This window comes from Corvus cornix, chromosome 15, assembly GCF_000738735.6.
Source record: "Corvus cornix cornix isolate S_Up_H32 chromosome 15, ASM73873v5, whole genome shotgun sequence".
NCBI lineage: Eukaryota > Metazoa > Chordata > Aves > Passeriformes > Corvidae > Corvus > Corvus cornix.
The window spans coordinates 12,632,401-12,649,046 of NC_046345.1; the positions used below are offsets into that span (position 1 = coordinate 12,632,401).

Consider the following 16,646-nt stretch of genomic DNA (forward strand, 5'->3'; position numbering starts at 1 on the left):
TTCCAGGGCCTGCTGTTCAAATGCAGCCCAGCCTTCAGCAGCCATCCCGCACCACAAGGACCTTCTCATTCCAGAGCAAGCTGCTGCTGCCCCAACGTGGGGAACTGGGGCTTTGTGTCCATCTGATCCAGGGGCTTGTGCTGCCCTGCACAGCACCTGGGCTTGTGGAAAATCCCCCATCACTGGAAGATGAGCTTCGAGCCTCTCCGCGCAGATCCCAGAGGCTGGCGAGGGAGGCCACGTATCCCGGGGTAGCCCGGGGCGAGGGCACGGCCCAGGGACAGCGGAGTGGAGGAGCAGAGGAGCGTGGAGGTGTGGGAAGAGAGGGGGAGGCTGAGGGGCAGAGGTGGCACCGGGGGCTCTGTGACCCCGGCTGTCACTCGGCTGCGGGGCCGTGCCGGCTGCGGGAGCTGTGCCGTGACTCATGCACACACCACTGCTCACTGCTCTGGCTGTAAATTTAGAAACTCTTGTGTGGAGCAATTTTGGAAGATGGTTCAATTCAGAAATACTTCTGCTGTTGTCAGATTTTTTTTTTTTTCTCCGCTCCCCTTCCCCCTCCTCATCCCTTCTTCTCTCACTCTGTTTTTTTTTCTTTATTTCCCACTTCCTGTGAGTGAAAAAAACCCTCAGAATATCTCTTCAGACACACACCCGACCTTGTGTGCTGCCAGGGAAGGACAGGTAGAGCCAAAGGTCCTGGCAGCTCTGCGTCACTGGGGACAAGGTGGTGGCCAGCACCTGGGTCAGCACAGGGGGAGGTGACAAGGACCTCCTGGAGCATTCCTGCTCCGGCTGGGGGATGCACAGGGGTTGCTGTGGCTTTACCCGGGCAGGGAACGCATTCCCCTGCTCACGGAATGGTGAGCCCTGAGCTCTGGCTCGGTGTCCCCCACATCTGGGTCCCCTCTGAGCACGAAGCCAGGGGAGAGCCGCGCAGGTGACACCAGGGTAACCCTGGGTGCTGTCGCTGCCCACAGGAGCTACAAGGTGCGGTTCAACAGCGTCTCCTCCTACTCGGATGCACGGAAATCCTCCAGCGATGGCCCCGACTCCAGGGACAACTTTGAGAGCACGGGTCCCCTGGCAAACGTCAGGTACAGGGGACAGGGTGGGGGGACAGAGCAGGGGCTGGGGCTGCACAGAGCCTGTCGCTCCCACCTCACCCTGAGGTGTTTTGGCCATGTGCAGACCCCTCCAGGCTGCTGTGGGCGGTGGTGGGACAGGAGGGGACACGCCAGTGTCCCTCGCAGCTGGGCAGCCACAGCCGTGCCCCCTCTCCGCAGGTTCTCCGTGTTCGGGCTGGGCTCCCGCGCTTACCCCCATTTCTGCGCCTTCGCCCGCGCCGTGGACACGCTCCTGGAGGAGCTGGGCGGAGAGAGGATCCTCCGCATGGGAGAGGGGGATGAGCTCTGTGGCCAGGAGGAGTCCTTCAGGACCTGGGCCAAGAAAGTCTTCAAGGTAAGCGGGGGCTGCCCTGGGGCTCCGGGGAGGAGCAGGGGGCAGAAGGGCAGAGTTAGAGCTGGATCTGAACCCAGCCTCCCCTTCCCTGCACCGGGACACTCCAGCACCACCCCAGCCCACAATAAAGAGGTTTCCACATTTTGGCGGAGCTCTGGTTTGTGCTGACCACCCAAAGCCACCAGTGTGTTGAGTTCCTGCGTTATCCCAGATATCAGGGAAGGAGAGCACCACGAGACGTGCCTGTGGTATAGCCCTACAATTCTGGGGACTCCTTCTCCATGAGGGTTGGGACAAGGGGGGTCAGCGGGGGTCAGGGAGATGCCTGAGGGCCTGGTGTGTGCTGCAGGCAGCGTGTGACGTGTTCTGCGTGGGGGACGACGTCAACATCGAGAAAGCCAACAACTCCCTCATCAGCAACGACCGCAGCTGGAAGAGGAGCAAGTTCCGCCTGACCTACGTGGCCGAGGCCCCGGAGCTCACACAAGGTACAGGCGGGCTCACCTGGAGGGCTCTGGCTGTGGGGCAGATGGGCAAGACACAGGGGCAAAGGGGCCAAACCCCCTTTTTTGTCTCTGTTAAATTCCCAGCATTTCAGCCCCACCTTTCCCCCCGTCCCAGGCCCAAGGAGTTGCCTGTGACGGTCCCAGGCCCCTCTGGCCGGTCCCTGTCTGTGTCTGTAACAGAGATGTTTGGATAGGACCTGCTCTCCCTCCTCCTGACCCCGTTTTGTGAAGCGAGGAGCTGGAAACTTGGGATCTTTCCAAGCTTATTTTGTCCAATGCTGCTCCATGGAGCATTGCAGAGCAAAGGCAGGTCCGGCCCATGGACACCTGGCCCCTCAGCACGGCTCCTGCAGCGCAGGATCTGCCGCACCGGCTCAGCTCTTCCCAAATCCAGACGCTTTGCTGCCAGCCAGGTGGCACTGGCAGCGAGAGGAGCCTGTGGGCAACGTGAGGCCACAGCCCTGAGTCTCATGGGGGTGGTTTCGGGGTCCTCCTTGATCACTAAAAAAAGGGACCCGTGCTTGGTTCTCCCTGGGCGTTTCTGATCCCTCGGGCTGGCAGGAGGGAGGTCAAACCCCTGTGGTCAGCTCTGGTCTGAAGGGCTGAACCCACAATGATCCTACAAAAGCCAGAAGCGTTGGCCGTGCTCCGCTGAACTCCTTCCCCGGCTCTTTTCCTCCTCAGGACTGTACAGCATCCACAAAAAACGCGTCTATGCAGCCCGGCTCCTCACACGCCAGAACCTGCAGAGCCCCAAGTCCAGGTAGGAGATGCCGCTCTCCCGGGAGCTGAAGCCACACAGGGTGCACTCAAAACAGTCCTACAAACGGCCCTTGAGCCCCGGATGCTCCATGGGATCCGCTTTTGGGCAAATCATGACTGGAAGCCACTGGAGGGTGTTCCCGGCCTCCATGCACGGTGAAATCCCTGCTGGTGCCTCCCTCAGCCTGTGGGGAGCTGGCTGGCGCGGCAGCAAAGGATGGATAAAATGGCTGTGCAGGAGGTTAAACTGGTTTTTCCCCTTTTAAAAAGGGGGGTGAGTCAGGGGGTGCTGCAGTGTCCCTTCTCCCTGCTGTGACCTTGGTGACATGGCCACCACAGCTTGGACGCGCCACCACCGCTGCCCAGCGCACCCAGCCAGGGCTCAGCGATTCCCTGAAGAGTTCCCCCAAACCTCTTTTTCCTGCTTTTCCTCCTTCCCCTGCAGCCGCCTGACGATTTTCCTGCGCCTGCACACCAACGGGCACCAGGAGCTGCAGTACCTGCCCGGGGACCACCTGGGCGTGTTCCCAGGGAACCACGAGGACTTGGTCAATGCCCTCATAGACAGGCTTGAAGATGCCCCTCCGGCCAACCAGCTGGTGAAGGTGGAGCTGCTGGAGGAGAGGAACACGGCTCTAGGTAACCAGGGAGTGCCCGTGGCCTCTCTCCTCCTTTCCCAGCTCCTGAAGTTCTTGTAGCTCCTCAGGGAGAAATCCCCAGGGGGGATAATTTTCCGTCTCCCTGCCGTGTTGGCCCAGATTGGGAGCACCTCTTTCATCCCTGCTCTGCCCAGAGCTATTGCTCGTCTGCACTTGGGAGGTGGAGCAGGGGTTTGAAGGGTGGGCAGGGTGCTGGGGGAGATACTCCATGGAAAAATTAGAGGTGTTTATGTTCCCTTAGAAAGGGCAATGTCTAGGACTGGGAGGAAGAGCAAATGGATCTTGGGGGGCCATCCCAACACCATATTTCCAGGATAAGTCCGATTCCCTACTGCCACACGCGGTGTAACCGGAGATGGAAAACCCTAATCCAGTGTCTCCAGGGGGGAGGAAAACCAGGATGTGCCCACCTCGGCCCTGCTGCTCAGCTGATGCCAGGCTTGTGCTGGATTCCCTCCTGGCAGGTGTCATCAGCAACTGGACAGACGAGAACCGTGTCCCACCCTGCACCATCTTCCAGGCCTTCACGTACTACCTGGACATCACCACCCCTCCCACGCCGCTGCTGCTGCAGCAGTTCGCTCTGCTGGCCACCAGTGACAAGGAGAAGAAACGTCTGCAGGTCCTCAGCAAGGTAAAGAGCCCCAGGTTCTGCGAGGCCCTGGGGACAATCACAGCCCCAGCCAGGGCCTTTTCATCCCACACCGTGTTAGGCTGAGTCCCTACCCCTGAGCAGGGCTGGGGGTGCCTTCACCGCCACCCAGCTTTGCCACGGACCTGGTGGGATACCACTCGAGGCACCTGGAAAAGGTGGATCCTGCAGCTCTCTCCTCCCTCCCTCTTTCCCAGGGCTTGCAGGAGTACGAGGAGTGGAAGTGGTCCAAGAACCCCACGATTGTGGAGGTGCTGGAGGAGTTCCCCTCAGTGCAGATGCCCTCCACGCTGCTGCTCACCCAGCTCCCCCTCCTCCAGCCTCGCTACTACTCCATCAGCTCGTCCCCGGAGATGTACCCAGGAGAGGTCCACCTCACCGTGGCCGTGGTGTCCTACCGCACCCGAGGTACCGTGCCGGGGTCGGGGCTCTGGGGAAAAGCAGCAGCAGCAGCACAGGGGCAACCCCACAGAATCTCCAGCAGGGAGATGATGATATTTGAAAGCCTTTAACCAGATTCCCTCAAACCATGGCACTGCTGTCCCATGTTGTGGAGAGTGGCAGTGCCAGAGATGTCACTTGTGGGGCAGGTACAGAATCCAAGCTCCATGCGGGATTCTGTTTGCCCACCCCAAAATCCACATTCCCGGGAGCCAAACCTCTGCAGTGGTGCAAGGACTGATGTGTCCAAGCATGGCCATGGTGGAGATGGACACAGCACGGTGTGTCCAAGCACGGTCATGGTGGAGATGGACACAGCGCAGTGTGTCCAAGCAGATGGACACAGCACTGGTGTGTCTGAACACGGTCATGGTGGAGATGGACACAGCACTGGTGTGTCCAAGCATGGCCATGGTGGAGATGGACGCAGCACTGGTGTGTCCAAGCATGGTCGTGGTGGAGATGGACACAGCACTGGTGTGTCCAAGCATGGCCTTGGTGGAGATGGACACAGCACTGGTGTGTCCAAGCATGGCCGTGGTGGAGATGGACACAGCACTGGTGTGTCCAAGCACGGTCATGGTGGAGATGGACACAGCACTGGTGTGTCCAAGCATGGTCGTGGTGGAGATGGACACAGTCCTGGCACGCTGCAGGACACAGGGAGGACAGAGGAGCTGCCATGGAGGGTTTGGGTCAGGGAGCATCACGATGCTGCTCCTGCCAAAAAGGTCCAAAGGAGAGCTGGGTGCTCCCTAAGGATTGTGGGGGTCCAGCTATGGCAGGCTTGGGTCCTGGGTAGCTCCACAGAGGGATCCAAGCACCAAACTCTGCCACGTTCCTGGAGAATGGATGCTGAGATGTGGAATGTTTCAGGGAGGGGTTCACGCAGGATGTAGCAGGGAGGTAGCAGGGAGGGCTTTAGGAAGGAAAAGGCTTTAGGAAGAAAAAAGTCCTTGGGCAATGTGCCATGGACAGACCTACTTCCCTCCCTTCCCAGATGGAGAAGGACCCATCCACCACGGAGTCTGCTCCTCGTGGCTCAATCGGATCCAGACAGATGAAGTGGTGCCCTGCTTTGTACGAGGGTGAGTGGCCCACACAGGGCCAGGGCTGAGGAAGAGGGCATGAGGCCCCTTGCAGCATGAGCGCTCTGCCCTCAGGTGTTGTCACAGTGGGAGAGAACAGGGCTGGGTTTGTGAGCAAATGGTTCCCCTCTGGGAGAAATTCCACACGAAAACATCACATCCTGGGATTTCACCTCATTTTCTCCCCTCCCTCTCCGGGAGGTGGCTCAGCTGGCTGCGGGCAGAGTTGGGGGAACACCCAGCTTGTGTTTAACTGGATCTCTGATGCATGCAGGGCGCCCGGGTTCCACCTGCCCCAGGACCCCCAGGTGCCCTGCATCCTCATCGGCCCCGGCACCGGCATCGCCCCTTTCCGCAGCTTCTGGCAGCAGCGGCTCTTCGACATCCAGCACAAAGGTGGGGCCCTCCTGCTCCTCCCCTCCAAGAGATTTTGGGAACCCTGGGCTTGGGGTGGAGGGAGGGGGGTCCCATCCTGCCAGGGGTGTCCCAGCGGATCTGCTGGCGGGTCTGGAGGGCGGTGGCTTGTGGGAATCAGGTATTGGGGTGCTCTCCAGCTGACTGCTGTCCCCATCCCGTCCCCAGGGCTGAAGCCTTGTCCCATGGTCCTGGTGTTCGGCTGCCGGCAGTCCAGGATCGACCACATCTACAAGGAGGAGACGCTCTTTGCCAAAACCCAAGGTGTCTTCAGAGAGCTGTACACGGCCTATTCCCGGGAACCGGACAAACCAAAGGTGGGCACAGCCCCGGGAACGACAGGCAGCGCTGGGTGCCCACAGGGAGCCAGCAGGGTGTGGAGATTCCTTGGCACAGCCGTGGTCACTCACCCCCAGGGCACATAAATGTGCAGGGCTGTCCCTTCCCAGTGATCAGCATTCCCAGGGTGTGTCCCCATCCTGGTGCCAACCTGAATGTGTGCCCAGGCTGCTTGGGAAGGGAAGGGAAGGGAAGGGAAGGGAAGGGAAGGGAAGGGAAGGGAAGGGAAGGGAAGGGAAGGGAAGGGAAGGGAAGGGAAGGGAAGGGAAGGGAAGGGAAGGGAAGGGAAGGGAAGGGAAGGGAAGGGAAGGGAAGGGAAGGGAAGGGAAGGGAAGGGAAGGGAAGGGAAGGGAAGGGAAGGGAAGGGAAGGGAAGGGAAGGGAAGGGAAGCTGTCACCCAGTGGGGTGGCCCAGAGCCAGTGCAAATCCCTGCCCCAAATCCCCGCTGGGACCTGAACAGGCCTGGCAGACATGGTGCAGGTGTGCCCATGCAAGAGCAGAATGATGCTTCACCACTGTCCCCATCTCCTTTTTGTCACTGTGGGTGCTGCGAGGCACAGCCATGTCCCCCAAAGAGGGGTCACCTCTCCCTGCTGCCCCAGGGCGGGACAGGGCTGAGAAACCGGAGCTAATCCCAGCTCCCTCCTCCTCCTCCTCCTGGTCTCTCAGAAATACGTGCAGGACGTGTTGCAGGAGCAGCTGGCCCAGACGGTGTTCAAAGCGCTGAAGGAGCAGGGAGGCCACATCTACGTGTGCGGGGATGTCACCATGGCCGGGGACGTCCTGAAGGCCGTGCAGCGCATCGTGCGGCAGCAGGGCCAGCTGTCGGCAGAGGAGGCTGGAGCCTTCCTCAGCAAGCTGCGGGTGAGTGGCGTGTGCAGCGTGACACGGCCGCCACCTGCGTGTGCCCCGCTGGCACCTCCTGCCACGGGCACTGCACCTGCTGCCTCCTCCCGCCCGGAGAGGTGACGGCTGCACCCAGCCAGGCTCGGGAGGGTGACACTCCGGAGGTTTGCGTGCGCAGAGAGGTCACTCTGCTCCCGTGAGGAGCGTGCTGAGCGCTGGTGCAGCGCTGCTGGGCACCCCCGGCACGGCTCGTTCGCCCTGCAGAGTCCCTCCGTCAAAAATCGGATTTGTCAGGGCGTTTTGTGGGTTCCCTCTCCGAAGGTCTCTGTCTGTGTGCCCCTGGCCAAGCACAGATGGTGCAGCTGAAGCTTAAATGAGCTCAGTTTGGGACACAGGCCCGGGGAGGGATGCTGGAACAGCTCTGCTTCTCCCCAGGAGGAGAACTCAGCACCATTCCCATGGGATTACCCTTTCTGAACCATGTTCCCAATTCCATCCAGGCCCCATGGGAGCCCAGAGCCACTGGTTGTCCACAAACTGCCTTTGGGCTGCTCGTGCCCCTGCCAAGCTGGGAACTTCCAGCAGCTGAGGGGGTCTAACACATGGAGCAGCTCCACTGTGCCCCGGAGTGTGACCTTGGCAAGGCCATTCCACCTCCTCCGTCCCACCCGTGACAGACCCCAAACCCTTCTCCGTGCATTTGGTGCCTCCCCACCACACGGGGTTTTGCTGGGGCCGCCACCAACCGCTCACAAATTCCTATTTTCCCCTGTGCCCCTCTGCCACCCTCTCTCCCAGGATGACAGCCGGTACCACGAGGATATTTTCGGAGTCACCCTGCGCACGTACGAGGTGACAAACCGCCTTAGATCCGAGTCCATCGCGTTCATCGAGGAGAGCAAAAAAGACACGGATGAGTGAGCGGACGGGTTTATTTTAACCCCTGCAGTCGCCTCGTGGGCTGAGGGATGGGGAAAGGGTGGGAAAGGGTGGGAAAGGGTGGGAAAGGGAGCTTTAACTTTTGTGCACATGTGGTCCTTAGAGCAGAGGCTGAGGAAGGATTTTTGCTCTGGAAGCCTCTGGAATAGCTGTTGCCTCTCTAGGATAAATCCCCCCAGCTTCCCCATTTATTGCAGCGATGTGCTCAGGCCTGCCAATCCCATCCAAAGGGGATGTAAAGGAAAACAGCCCTTCCCACTGCCTGCTTCCAGGCTGGAAAAACCCATGGGAAGAGGTGACTCTCCCCAGCTGCAGGGAGGCCTGGCTGGCTCCAGGTGTTCAGCTCTCCATGCTCGTTCAGGAAAGATCCAGAGATTTTTCTCCCTGCTGTTGTAAAAACAACCAGAAGTTTAAAAAGAAAAAAAATAGAAAGAAGAAGAAATCTTGACATTTGCTGTGTTTGTTTCTGCTCTACCAAGTGCTGCCATTTGCTCAGCTTGGTCATGGTGGGATTTTCCCTGGCTGAGCAGAAGGATTATTTAGGATAAAAGCTGGGCAGCTGCATGGATCTTGCTCCTTGTGCTGGCCCTCGGTAGCCTGGGGTGAAATCCCTTCCCTGTGTAGCGCCTGCAGTGGGTTTCCCCACGACCCTGAGGTTTGGTAGGAATTTTTCTGCAAGGAATCACATGCTCCAGGGTCTGGGCTCTATCAGAATGCCTCAGTTTCCCACCTTCCTGCCCGCCTCACCCAGCTCTGTAGACTCCTGCCCAGCACATGGAAAGTCCAGGTCGGGATGATCCCAGTGCTGCTCGCTGCTCCCTCTAAAGTTGGCCTTTCTCCCCTTTCCCTTGCAGGGTTTTCTGCTCCTAACTGGACCCTCTGCCCCCCGGGGGATGCCAAACCAGTCCCAGCGCCTGCTGCCCCCTCCAGCTGGAGGGCACTGGGTTTTGTATTTCACGGACACGGTGGCTCCTTTTCCACGGGGAACTGCCCATGGAAAGCGCTCTGTCTCTCGTCCTGTTGTTGTGTCCTGATGATGATGATGATGATGACGACTTTTATTTCCTTTTCTTCCTCTTCCTCTTGCTCTTGTCCTGTGGCCATTTCTTTTCACCTCCTTCCTTCCCCTTCCCTGGATTTCCCCACTGGAGTTTGATGGCTTTATAACCTGCAGTGGCTCTTTCCAGAATTCCACATTTCCCCTCCTTCCCATGAGGGTATTTCGCAGCTGCATGAAATCACCACCTTTGTGATCATTTCTGGGCATTTTTGGGGGTGAGCAGAGGTGGCAGGGGCTGGGCAATGGTGAGGTCTTGTTGCTTGTCCAGAGCTGGGGGTTGTTCCTGCCAGGCTCCCTCTTTCCGCAGCTCGGGGCTTGGCTGAATCCTTGTGTTTTCACGGCTTTCCTTTGGATTTGGACAAACCTGGGCTCATACCTGAGGCTGGGGGCAGATGATGTGCAATGCCCTCGTGCCCATGAGTTATCCCCCCCCAAGCAGCCCAGGTACAGCTGTGTGGTTTTTGATCTGATTTACGCCTCATGATTCCTCCTGAACGGGCTCTGCGCTTTGTCTCCCTTTCCCTGCTCCCTTTCCCTGCTCCCTGTGAGCCTCTCCTTTTGCTCAATCCCCAACTTTTGCTGGCGTGGAAGTTCTCCCACACGCTCTGAACGCACAGGCTGATGCGCAGGCTAAGGAAAAGCTCCTGGCAGTGACTTCTCCAGAGGGTTTGTCAGGGAATATTCCATCTGCAGCCAAACTCCGAGGGCCTGGCTGCACCCAGAGCTCTGCACGCCATGATCCCTCTCCCAGCCATGAGGATGGACAGAAGCAGCTCCAGCTGCCAGAGGAACCTCTTGGGAACAAAGGCAGCCCTTGGAGGGGGATGGAGGCTCCAGGTCCTTGGCGAGGATGTGCCAGCGGAGCATCCTGAAATCCCAGAGCCATCAGCTCTTAGCACACTTCATCAGCACCTCTGGGACAGCAGATCCCAGCCCCTTCCACATTTCAGGGAGCAGAAAGTGCCACCATGGAGCGACCTGCCTGCCAAGAGAGACACGTGTGGCATTTTGGGGGTGAGCCAGCCCCCTCTGTGCCACCTGCCAGGGCCACGAGCTGTCTCAGCCAGGACACCTCATGTGAGAAGGGAGGTGAGATCAGCTGCAAAGGTGCCGGGCTCTGACACGCTCACACCTCAGCCCTGCTGCAAAAACCTGGCCCCAAAAGCAATTTGTTAACACAACCACAGGAAGGCTGGAGAAAACAGAAAGCCTCTAACAGAGAAAAGCTGCCTGCAAGGGAAAGAAAACATGACCTTGTGTGTCCTTCCTCCTGCTGCACCCTGAAGCATCACAGAATATTCTGAATTGGAAGGGACCCACAGGGACCAAGCCCTGCTCCTGATGGAATGGCCCATCCAGTGGTTGAACCTCGGCGTTTTCAGCACCCAACTAAGCCAATCCCAGGTTTGTCCTCCCTCGCTGCCAGCACAGGGACAGCAGGACGTGCCCGCAGCTCGTGCTGGGGTCAGGGGTGCAGGGTTGGCATCTCGAGGTGGCAGCTGCTGATCCTGCCCTCCTGCCCCGCTCCGCTCAGCTGTGCACGGACGCCTGGATGGAGCCGAGCACCTGAACTGGCAACTGGCAGATTGTCCAGGAGCTTTCCCAGGGCTGAGATCACCTGCCCTGAGCCAAAGGCAGCACAAAAAGAGCTGCAGGAGGTTTGCTGCTCTCCCAGCCCCTGGAACGAGCCCCACTGGCTCCCCCATCCCAGGCTGTGCTGTTATTCCCACCCTCAGTCAGGATCTCCTGCCCTCTCCACGGGCTGTGACACTTCCTGCAGTTTCGAATCCCTGAAGCTTCTCCAGCCCAAAATCCAGGAGCAGAAGGGCTCCAGGCATTGGAAGAATTTGAGATCCTGCTCTGCTGAGCATCCGACACGGGATAAAACGAATAAATGCTGCCACAGTGTGGCCGGAGCTGAGCTCGCTGCGCTGGCAGGGCTGGGACACTCGGCCGGCTGGGTGGCACTGCCTGGGGACTTGGTGACCTGGAGGTGAAAGCGGGAGAGCACCGGGCAAAGGGCAGCTCACCCCTGCGGGTTGTGCCCCAATCCCGGGGCGGGCAGTGAGTGGCATGGGGGAGCTGGGTCCCTTGGCTTGGGATGTGTGAGTTTGGGAGAGGTCCTGTCTGGGAGAAAACCCGCTGGCCCCAGAGCTGGGAACACGCAGCAAGCTTGGCCCTGACCCCCCACCCTGCGGCTGCAGAAAAAAAGCTAAAATCAGAAGAGAATCGGATTCATCCTCTTCGTTTGGGAAATTCTGGCTCCGGCTTTGTGCTCTGGTCCTCCTTTAGAAAAGGGGCGGCCTGAGGAGGAGGAAGAAGAGGAGGTAGTGCCCAAAGAAGCATCCCTCTGTCCTCTTCCCAGCTCACGCCGTGGCGCTGGCAAGTTTCTGCCTCCTGTCCTGCCTCCTGCCCGCTCTGCTGAACCATCTCCCATCGGCAGCCCGTGCCTCAGCTGGATTATCCCGCTTCTCCGGCACCCCAAAGCTCGCCGCCTCCGTCTCCCCCCAGCCGGAGCCGCCGGGGAGCCCCGCAGGGAAGCGCAGCCCTGCATCCCGGGGCTCTGCCGAGGGCTCTGGGCCGGGCGGGCAGGCACAGCTCCACCAACACCGCGGGGCTGAGCCCGCCGAGCCCTCGGGATGGGAAATGCTGGTCTGAGCCTCCTCGCCTGGAGCCGGAGGAGAAACCCCCCTCCCCGCCAGGAAGGTCCATGAAGCTAAAGCCCCCCAGGGCTCCGAGCTGCCTCTGCTCCCGCAGCCTGAGCGGGACCGCTGGCTCCTCACAGGCTGCACCGCTGGGAATTTCGAGTCACTGTTTGCTGTTGAGTCAGTCTCAGACGTCTGAACTGCTCCCCTTCATCCCCTCCACCTGCAGGGGCTTCGCACTCCCCTCGAGCTTCATTTTCTCCCACGGCAACGGGGGAAAGAACCTTGTGGATGTGCTTTGTTATTCCCGAAACGCGGCTCTTCCAGCCCGGACTCTGCTCGTCTCCTGGGGCATTTCTGACGTGGGGGCACAGCCACGACATCTCTGCTGTAAACACAGAGTGAGGAGGGCTCTGCTCCCGCCCAGTGCCCTGAGCAGCTCCAGGGTGTCACACACGGAGGGCTTGTGCCTCTGGGGCACTTGGGTGACAAATCTGTCCCCTCTGGGTGCCTGCTGCCCACCCCCTCCTGTGCTGGACTGATGGACACCCAGCCTGGCCACTCTCCTGAGGATCTCCCCCACCACCACCTCCCTTTTTGAGCAGCTCTGCTCCTTTTCGCTCTCCAGGTGTTAAAGAGACTCTCCTCTGAACAGGAAGTTTGATTTTCAAGATGCTACCAAGTGGATTTTTTTGCAAAGATTTTAATTCCTAGGTCTTTCAAGCGTCCGCTGAGAGTCCTTCTACGGATTTGGAAACCCATGGGAAAAGGTTCCGTGCGTTCCCGACCTGCTGTGTCCACCAGCAGGGAAAAACCACTCAGTGCAAGGGTATCCAGTGCCTGTGGTGTTGGTGATTTCTGAGGTTTCATCTCCCAGGAAGGACTGGCGGGGAGTTTGTTGTTGTTCTGCTTATGAGAGACAACGGGAAACCAGTGAGACAATGGGAAAACAATAGGACAACGGGAAAACAGTGAGACATCTGCCTCCAGGAGTGGCCTCACAGAGCTGTCAGCTCCCCGTCGTGGCCTGAGCTCATGGCACGAGAGGAACTGAGCCAGTCACATCCAAACTGGCCAGAGAAATGGGGCCTGACCCCGGGCTGCCCACGCTCCCCACCCCTCTGTGCCTGTGTGTCCCCAGGGGGAGCAGGGACGCTGTTCACACCCTGAGCAGTGGGATCTGACGTGTCTGGGCATGGCCAGCGATCCTGCAGGGTGTCCTGGGCCCGGGAACCACGGCCCCGCAGGACAGGAGGTGGGAAGAGACCGGACAATGATCCCGTGTCCAGCCTGTGGCTGCTCCCGTAGATCCTTTCCTGTCACCCCATCCCGGCTGTATCCCAGGCTCTCTCTGCCACTTCCCTCTGGAGATCCCTCCTTCTGGGCCCTGCCTGCCCCGCTGGAAGTGCAGGTGCTGGGCATGGACACGGACTCACAGTGCCTTGTGCTGGGGAGGGAGCGTGGCCCCGCTCCTGCCCTCTGACTCCATTTGGCACGGGCAGGGAAATTCCCCCTGGGATAACTGGGAGCAGACTCAGCCCTGCTCAGCCCCATCTCCCCGAGGTGGGGTTTTACAGGGGGCTGGAGGTGGGGAGAGGTCACAATGGGGGTGCAAACCGGGCCCCACGGGGCTGGGAACTCTCCCTCATCCCGGAGAGCCCGTTCTGGTTAAACTGTGAGGGGAGAGGTCGTGTTTGTGCTCGAAGCCCCATGGACTTGCACCAAGCCCAGGCCAAAGCTGCTGCCTCCTGAATTCTGACTGAAGCCGTTCCATTGCCCTCTGAGGGCTCCCACCATTTTTTGGAAGGATAATTTTATGCTTGGCACTAAATTCTGTTGCTGCTTTCACCAGGGACTAGCTCTCAGCTTCAGAATTGCTCTGGTAACTCTGCAGTTGCATTGATAGTTCCAGAGGGGAGCCCAGTCCCTTCACAGAACAGATGGAGACACATTTTCAGGGCCATTCCACTTTGCTGTAACTCCGTGTCTGTTGCAACAATTCCTTCGGCTGTAACAGGGGGAGCAAAATTTGGCCGGTGCTCTTGGAAACCTGTAACCCTGAACTCGGACAAAACTATGGAATCCAAGTCCTCCCAGACCCAAAATGCCTTCCACACCTGCTGGCTCCAGTGGCACTGGGGATTTTGGCAGCTCGCGCAGCAGCAAATTCAGAGTATTTCTGCGTGTGTCAATCCGCGCTTGCACGTGCCTGCGATGCGTGGCTCCAGCAGCCCCCGGGAAATCTCCCCTTTCCCAGGGAGATCCCAGCTCCAGCTTCTTCCATGTGGCTGTGGGTGCTCAGCAGGGAGTCAGGGGAGTGGGAGGAAGTTGCTGCTGCAAAGCACTTGGTTCCAGAAGTGAAACGGAATTTAGGAGAGGTCAGAAATCAGCCTGCTTTAGCACAGGGAAACTCGTGGAACATCCAAGCATTGCCATGCAGATCCACCTTTTTTTTTTCCTGCTGGGAAAATCAAGCAGACTGGAAACTCCTGGCCTCTACCCCTACAGATGTTTGGCTGTGAGGAAAGTTTGAGCCCTGGAATCACAGGAATAAAACCCCAACAGGTTGTGAGCCCACAGCTGGGCAGTGGCAGCTCTTGGGCTGATGCTCTCCTGCCACACTCATCCGTGTCCTGCCCAGCCAGATTTTGGGGAGGGAGGAGGGAGGAAGCGCCTCAAAGTGAGCAAATCAAACCTGTGGGTCAGGCCCTGGGAGTTCCTGGTTTATCAGGAGCCTATAGGGTAAAGTTTTGCAGCTATTCCTCATCAGCGTGGTGAGGAATTGGGCAAGGCACCAGGGATTTCTCTGGCATCCATGGGCCAAAGCTTTCAGAGCTGTTCTGGAGCTGTGGAAAAGCAGGAAGGCAGTGCTGGGATGCAGAGCAGCTCCTGCCTAGCTCTCTGCAGGGCTGGCGCAGAAATCTGTTGGTGAAAAGCACCAGGCAAAGTATTTTCCTTCCAGGGGCGTCCTTAACACCTGGAAAATTGAAAGGCTAAATACTGGAAAAGTTGATCTAGGAGAGGAACTGATTCGGGGCTTCTTTTTGTTGCTTTGTTTTCATGTGTTGGTTTTGGGGTGGGCAAAGCAAACAGAGAGCAAACAGCCAGTGTATCAAATTGGGATTAAATCAAACGTTCTGTTCCTACAGTAACTGCTAGTGGAGATTTTTAAAATTTATCAAGGGCAACGAAACAGCCTTAATTAACTGAGACATTAATGCTCCTTGCTTCTGCGCCTGCTTTTGCGTTCTCCTCTCCGTGTGATCATGGCGTGGAATCCTGTCTTAACCAAACCCACCTGCCAGTAGCCCACAGGATGCCCAGGAACGTGAGATGGAGTTGGAGAATCTCCCTGCAAGTGAGGTTCAGTGCGAAATCCCCGCTTTGCTAAAATCCTACAGCACAGGCAAATCCCCACAACTCCCAGGGCTGAATTCCCACACTCTGCTGCCTCGAAATGCCTTTAAAAACCCCGGGCTCTGTGTGCTTTGTGAGTAGTCTGCAGCTTTTCCAGAGTGCACACACAATTCCCCAGGCAGAGGATGAGCGGAGCGGGATGACTTTCAGCCGGGCCTCGTTGCTTTTTCGATTGCACGGAGTTAAAAACACGGCTCCTGCCAGCTGCCCGGGGAATTAGATATTCAGTGCCAATTAATTTTTGTAATAGGAGCAGGGATTTATCCCCTCGGCTCCCTCAGTCTCAGACTCAAAGGTTGGGGGTGGATTCTTTAATTTTCCGGTGGCCTTTCCCTGAAGAGCAGCAGTGCCACGATGAGGATGGGGACTGGGCTGGGAAGGGTGGCAGCGTTGGGGCAGGCAACTCCCAAATTTCCCAGTGTGAAACCTTCAGCTTCGGGTAAATCCTGCTGGGCTGCGTGGGACTCCAGGCCCTGGCTGCTCCCTGCTTCTCGCTCCCCTCAGCACCCCTCACGTCACTGTGCCTTCATTCGCTCGAGGAAACGATGCCATGATTTGAGCCTGGCACTCTCACTTTGCATCCCATCAAACAGCTCGGTGTGTGTGGGGCAGGGGGAGCTGATTCTGTAGCTGTTCGTGTGCGATCCCGAGGTAGGTTCGTGCTGAGGAGCCATGGGGTGGGCCGAGCCCGCCTTGCGTGTCACCCTACCAGTGCTTTAAGCAGCCAGAAACGTGGTTCTTCCCCTACCTCTGAGCTCTCAATGCTGCTAAAATCTCTGCCGTTCGTCCCCTGTGCTCCAGCCCCTCTCTCAGACTGACTCTGGCTCTGTTTGCAAGATACCCACGTTGTTCTGAAGCATGCACCTTCTCTCTGTATAGTCCCAATCTTCTGATTTTATGGAATACTTATGCCTGTTTGCATTACAGTCAAAATAAAAATAATTAAAAAAAAAAAAGCGAACTAAAAGCTGGCAGTCCCTCTCTTCTCTCTGTGTTTTTAACACCGGGAGGCTGCTCGAGGTCTCTGCTGATGCCGTGGCCTCGCTCTGCTCTGCCGCCTGCAATGCCAGGGCACGGTGAATAGCGGTGGCAATCAGCAGCCCCTGTTCCCCTGCCAGCCAGAGACGCTGCCTTGCGAGGTGGCCTGAGTCACAGCCCAGCCAGGAGGGCTGCCTGTGTGCAACCCTGGGCGAGTTTTGGAGCTGGAGCCTTGGGAACACGGCAAAAGCGCTCCGGGCAGGGGCTGAGAGGCCTGGAAATGGCAGAGAGTGGCCAGGGGAATGAGGCAGAAATACGGACGTGGCTTCTCCCGTGGGAAAACGATTTTCCCGTGCAAGGGGGATCCTCCCAGCACTCGAAGGGGGCTTACTGAAAAAGAGGGAGAGCGATTGTTTTACATGGGAATGGCTTCTCACTG

At 58.3% G+C, this 16,646-nt stretch overlaps 1 protein-coding gene across 4 annotated transcripts in view; it reads left to right on the forward strand.

The window, feature by feature from the left end:
* The window catches only part of NOS1 (nitric oxide synthase 1), a 68,310-nt gene extending 55,548 nt beyond the window's left edge, over positions 1-12,762 (forward strand). For all 4 annotated transcript variants that reach the window (XM_039560779.1, XM_039560778.1, XM_039560781.1 and 1 more), the window contains exons 17-29: positions 981-1,097; positions 1,287-1,461; positions 1,811-1,949; positions 2,652-2,730; positions 3,175-3,368; positions 3,853-4,022; positions 4,238-4,448; positions 5,482-5,569; positions 5,844-5,965; positions 6,152-6,300; positions 6,992-7,186; positions 7,967-8,085; positions 8,962-12,762. In XM_039560779.1, coding sequence (XP_039416713.1) covers positions 981-1,097; positions 1,287-1,461; positions 1,811-1,949; positions 2,652-2,730; positions 3,175-3,368; positions 3,853-4,022; positions 4,238-4,448; positions 5,482-5,569; positions 5,844-5,965; positions 6,152-6,300; positions 6,992-7,186; positions 7,967-8,085; positions 8,962-8,977 — 1,774 coding nt within the window. In that variant the 3' untranslated portion in view covers positions 8,978-12,762. The remainder of the gene's footprint in view (positions 1-980; positions 1,098-1,286; positions 1,462-1,810; positions 1,950-2,651; positions 2,731-3,174; positions 3,369-3,852; positions 4,023-4,237; positions 4,449-5,481; positions 5,570-5,843; positions 5,966-6,151; positions 6,301-6,991; positions 7,187-7,966; positions 8,086-8,961) is intronic.
* The last annotated feature ends 3,884 nt before the right edge of the window (positions 12,763-16,646 follow it).